This window comes from Myotis davidii, unplaced genomic scaffold (genome assembly GCF_000327345.1).
Source record: "Myotis davidii unplaced genomic scaffold, ASM32734v1 scaffold892, whole genome shotgun sequence".
Taxonomy (NCBI): domain Eukaryota; kingdom Metazoa; phylum Chordata; class Mammalia; order Chiroptera; family Vespertilionidae; genus Myotis; species Myotis davidii.
In genome coordinates, this window is record NW_006284341.1 from 1,143,686 (window position 1) to 1,149,339 (window position 5,654).

Sequence of the window (5,654 nt, forward strand, 5' to 3'; positions counted from 1 at the left end):
CAGAACTTCAGCTCTGAGATCCTGGCTGCCTGAAAGCAGGTTTCTGGGGTTTTGTTTAACTTCTATATTTGTAACAATGTCTTAAACTGCAGGCTCAGAGGCCTGCAGCGGCAGGCAGGGAACGTTGGTTTCCTTCGTCACTGAGGCAAGCAAGCCTCATGTTAGTTTGAAGCTGCCTGGCTTCCGGCCACCATCTTGGCTGACAATTTGCATATCTCGCTGATTAGCCAATGAAAAGGGTAGCGGTCGTATGCCAATTACCATGTTTCTCTTTTATTAGTGTAGATATTTAACTATGGACCCCTTTTAATACAAAGTATTCTGAGACATATCTACACTTTAAGGAATGTAGGTTTAACCAAGGAAGAAGTTTAATTCATGTTTGCAATGAATACAAGCTAATGACTTAGCAAGAAGTGGAGTTAACATATTTGATTTATTTTGTAGCTTTAATGTATAAAATACTGTAGCTTAACAATATACAATTAAGAGCTGTTTGGAAATGAACTAGTAAAATATGATCCTGTTCCAAGGATCTATGGTTCCTTCTGGCTTAATATTGTCAATTTGAAAAAGCTGTTAGTGAAATGAACTTTATTTCCTTTAAGTATAAGGCAGCACTTCTGGCCCAGCTGGTGTAGCTCAGTGGTTAAGCATCGATCTATGAAACAGGAGGTCACGGTTCAATAGGTTGTGGGCTCAATTCTCAGTAGGGGGCATGCAGGAACCAATCTATGTATATATATGTAAAGTCCCACAAAAAGTAGCTAAGCAATTAAAGTAATATACAAACTATTTTGGTATAGCAGTAACTTAAGCTAAAATGACTACGTTAATTATACCTAAAAGTTGTAAATCAAAATTAGACCTATGAAAAAGTGTATCTGTTTTACATGTAACCTGATATGAGACAAGCATCCTCTCTCATTAAATATACTTAGCTCTAGAGCTAAGTCTATTTTTATATCTTGTATTTTATATGCTACACTTATTATAACCTGTAAAAGTAAGTACTCTTTATTATAAAATAAATGAAAAAATAAAATAAGAACTAAATGGCCCTTTGTTACTATAGTGAAAAAGAAACCGAAGACAGGTATATAGAATTAAAGACTGCTTTTTAAAAAGTCCTTATATACCCTTGAAAACATTTTAGGCCTATTTATATAATTGGTTTTTAACTAAATACATTTATTCTTCAAATGTATTTACAGTTATCTTTTTTCCAGCGGTAATGCTCAAAAACATTTGTGGACCTTCTCTTTGAAACTCCACTCCGTATCAGCAGGACAAAACTATTTTATAAAAAAAGATATTTTAACAAAAGTAGTCCTAAGTCAGAGTGAGGGATTATGAAGTATATCTTCTTTTACACCATAGTGAATTAGTTAAACAAGCACATCTATATTTTTTTTAACATTTGTATGCATCCTCTATAAACTAGTTATGAAAATTACAAGATTTAATAAAGGATCTAGTTAGTAAAATGGCCACAATTTATTAAAACAGAAATCTTAGGGGGAAAAAAAAGAATGTATCCAAAAATATAGTGATCCACTGTTATCCTACTTACTAGATGACACCTTGTAAGTTAAATGGTCTCTGGGCTTCCATTTTTAGAAAACAGAAAAATAGCACCTACCTCAAGGCTGCTATGAGAATCAAATAAGATAATGGACATAAAAGAACTGTAAACAAGTATGCTGAAACAATAATAGAAACGACTACTGATCTGTGCTACCCAACACGGATGGGCTATTGTCACAAGAGTTAAGGCATAATGCTCCTGTATTTTCTGCTTTCAAACTAACTTATCTTAATAAGTTAGTTTTTTGTTATCTTTTTGTTCGGTATGGGCAACTTTCTTTTGTACCATTTTAAATCTCCTTTAGATAAGGATATTCCCTTCCTTATTTTAAAATGTTTAGGGTCTAGGAAAAAATGGTAAAACAATATAAAATAAAACTTAGTACCTTTAATTATGAATTAAAGAAATATCAATGTTAAAAGTAAATGGAACTTGAAACAGATCACCAGAAATAAAGACAGACAATATTGGTGAGTTCTATAAATTAATATAAAAAATGTCAGTAACCAGACATTATTATACATGCATTAAAGGGACAATATCAACATTTAAGTATTTTCTGAACTGAAATACTTTCCAGTTCTTATTGAAAAAGGATAAAATTTATGTGTATACATTTGTACGTATACATATTCAAATATTTTTTTTTAAATAAATTGCCTGAAATTTTTCCAGGAAGTACACAAAAAGTAATTCAAATAGATTGTACTACCAGAGAAATAGTTTTAATTTTGTTTAAAAATGCACTAGATTATTTTCTGTGTTCTAGCCAAAAGATAAATTTAGCAGTCATAAAAATAAAAAACAGCAATATAAGGTGATCATATATTGCTGTTTAATTAAGGAATTCTTATATAGTGAAACAAATCTCAATTTACCAGCCAGAATTAAACATCACTTGACAGTGTCCTTTTATATTACCAGAAATTATGCCTAAAAGCATCATGCATATGTAAATACAATCTTTTACCTTCAAGATCATCTGAAAAGGTAGACAAAAATAAATAAATAAACATACATAAAAAGTGGGTGATAAAATAGTTTCTTATGTAGTAGAATTCACAATACAATAAATAAGAGTTTTAAAATGTCAAGTAAGCAATATAATTTCAAAACAGAAGAGACTCATATTCATTTTACTGAAATAGCAAAAGAGATATAGCATATGCTATATATTCAGGATGATGAGACAGACTTTTCAATAAATTAAAGGGTTATAAAATATCTCCAAGATAAAGAACTCTAAAATAAAGTTCATTATGTCAACTCCATGTATTGATTTTTTTTATTTTAAGAGAGAGGAAGGTAGGGATGGAAGGAAGTGGGAGGAAAGGGAAGGAGGGAGGGAGGGAGGGAAGGAGGGAGACAATCCATCTTTCCACCCATCCATGCATTCACTGGTTGATTCTTTCATGTGCCCTAACTGGAGATCAATCCCCACAACTTTGGTATATGGGGATAAAGGTCTAACCAACTGAGCAACCTGGCCAGGGCCGGTAAGAATGACCTTTTGGTGAAAGATTAAGTTCCTGTTTTAATCTTTCTTAGAAAAAGTGATTCTAGTACAGAATAGTTTATCTTTTTTTAGCCAAATGATAATTTTTTGATGTTGAATTAAAAATAAAGAGCCCAAATATATGAAGTGAAACAATAAAATTAGGACTCTGAACATGATTATATTATAAATTTATAATAAAGTTTATAAATAAAATTTATAAACTAAAATTTATTGCTGCTATATATTTTGTAAAACAGAAAAATCATCCATTATAAACTACAAAAGAGAGTTATAATTTGAAACAGGAAAAAAAAGAGTCTTTTAACATATTATAACAAGCATGTTGTACCTAATTTTCTTAGAGAAATAACTAGGCAAAATAGGTCTCTTCTTCAAAATATGTTCTTGGGTATACTGTATTTCAAAACTGTCATGTGATTGACAGCTTCTTTTACCATGGGTACCCAAATTATATTTACTAAAGATTTTTCACCCCTGAAAAATTAATAAAGTTAGTTATAAGCTAGATATTACAGAGAAATAAAAATGTAAGAAAAAGGATATTTAAGTCTAAGAAATTTTGCCTATTCAATAAACCCAGTTTAAAATGTCCCCATTACTGATATTCTGTGGTGTTAATATTTACATATATTTCAGCTCTACTTTTATTTTAAAAAAACATTGTAAACCCAATATCATCTATATTTCTTTATGACTTGTTTACTCAAGATTTTTTAAAGATCCTATTATTTCAATGTAAATTAGACTTATAAAATGCATGCATGCATGTCTACCTTTCTGATTGTCTAGAACAGCCGTGGGCAAACTACTCCAGCCGTTTGAAATGAATAAAACTAAAAAAAACAAAAAACAACTGTGCCCTTTTATGTAATGATGTTTACTTTGAATTTATATTAGTTCACACAAGCACTCCATCCATGCTTTTGTTCCGGCCCTCCGGTCCAGTTTAAGAACCCATTGTGGCCCTCGAGTCAAAAAGTTTGCCCACCCCTGGTCTAGAATAATGAAAAACCCATTATGTCCTACTGCAACAGCCAATCTGATAACAATGCACTCTTCAATAGCACTGTGAAATGTTAATCAATGCATGTTTTTATAATATGTACTCAGACTTCTAGTAAAGTGTGTCACATACTGACAATAAAATAAATTAATGACAGACTACCTTAAGTAAGCAAGTAATTTGAAACAAAAAAGGAAAGGATGTATGAAAAAAATGTGTGGATTTCAAACTTATTCTATCATGTCATACCAAACAGATTCAATGTAAAAAAGACTTTCTTTTTCTTCTTCTTCTTTTTTTTAATCCTTACCCGAGAATATTTTTTTCCATTGATTTTTAAAGAGAGTAAGAAGAGAGAGGTAAAGACAGGGAGAAACATCAATGTGAAAGAAACACATTGATTGACTGCCTCCTGTACGAGCCCTGACCTGGCCCAGGCCAGGTAGGAGCCTGCAACCAAGGCATGTGGTCTTGAGTGGAATCAAATCTGGGACCCTTTAGTCTGCAGGCTGGTGCTCTTAAAAAAGACTTTCTTAATTTAACAAGTTGTTGCTCTTTTTAAATTATCATGAGTCCTATGTTAAAAGTTTAACTATTTATTAGGAAAAAACCTCATACTGCTCACCAAATGACATAAATAAAATAGCTTGATTTTTAACCAATAGCTAAAAATGATTATTTAATCCAGAGATTAGTAATTTTCATATTGCTTAACTAAAACCAAATACAAACAGAGGGATAAATATTTTTTAAAAGAAAAGAATCATATTTCATCTCCAAATTACATATAAGGCAATCATTTTAAAGATACTTTTCTGGAACTAAGCATATGTCTTTCCTTTATTCATAAAAAAGAAAAAGGAAAGAAAAACACACATAAAATTGGTACAATCCAGTTAACTTTATGTACAAAATACATAGTAAAAGAAACTTACCTACTTCATCTTCTTCATCATTAGATATTATATTAAATAGTGTATCCAAAGCATAACCTATTATTTCAGAATCCGAACTGGAAAAAAGAAATTATTACATTTATACACTGCTAGTTAGAGTATGAACTATTATGACCATTTTTAGACAGTTATTTAACAAGATTATATAAAACTAGAGGCCTGGTGCATGAATTCGTGCCCTGATGGGATCCAGCTTGGCCTGCCCGATGGGGGCCATAAGGCAGGTCATCAGGGCAAGGGGCTGCGGATGGTTTGCCAGTTGGCCCTGCCCCCAATCCAGGTCTGAGTACCTGCTGGGGAGGAGCTGGCCAGGGTGAGGGGCTGCAGGCGGTTTGCAGGCCAGCCACTCCCCCACATCATAGTGGGGGAACCCGCTCAGGGGTGGGGCGAGCTGGAGCAAGGGGCCTTGGGCATTCTGGTTGTTCCACTGTTCAGTCAATTTGCATATTACCCTTTTATTATATACTAAAGGCCCGGTGCACAAAAATTTGTGCACTTGGGGGAGAGGGGGAGTCCTTCAGCCCGGCCTGTGCCCTCTCGCAGTCTGGGACCCCTTGGGAGATAATGACCTGCTGGCTTAGGCCTGCT

General features: G+C 33.1%; 1 protein-coding gene across 6 annotated transcripts in view; it reads right to left on the reverse strand.

Annotated features, from left to right (window-relative positions):
• Positions 1-5,654, reverse strand: part of USO1 (USO1 vesicle transport factor) — an 85,261-nt gene that overhangs the window by 46,280 nt on the left and 33,327 nt on the right. For 3 of the 6 annotated variants that reach the window (XM_006754562.2, XM_006754560.2, XM_015570358.1), the window contains 2 exons: positions 5,046-5,122; positions 2,559-2,570 (listed from right to left, as the gene is read on the reverse strand). The exons of 1 other annotated variant lie outside the window; for it this stretch is intronic. In XM_006754562.2, coding sequence (XP_006754625.1) covers positions 2,559-2,570; positions 5,046-5,122 — 89 coding nt within the window. The remainder of the gene's footprint in view (positions 1-2,558; positions 2,571-5,045; positions 5,123-5,654) is intronic. 2 more of the 6 variants (XM_006754563.2, XM_006754561.2) reach the window with 1 other exon arrangement.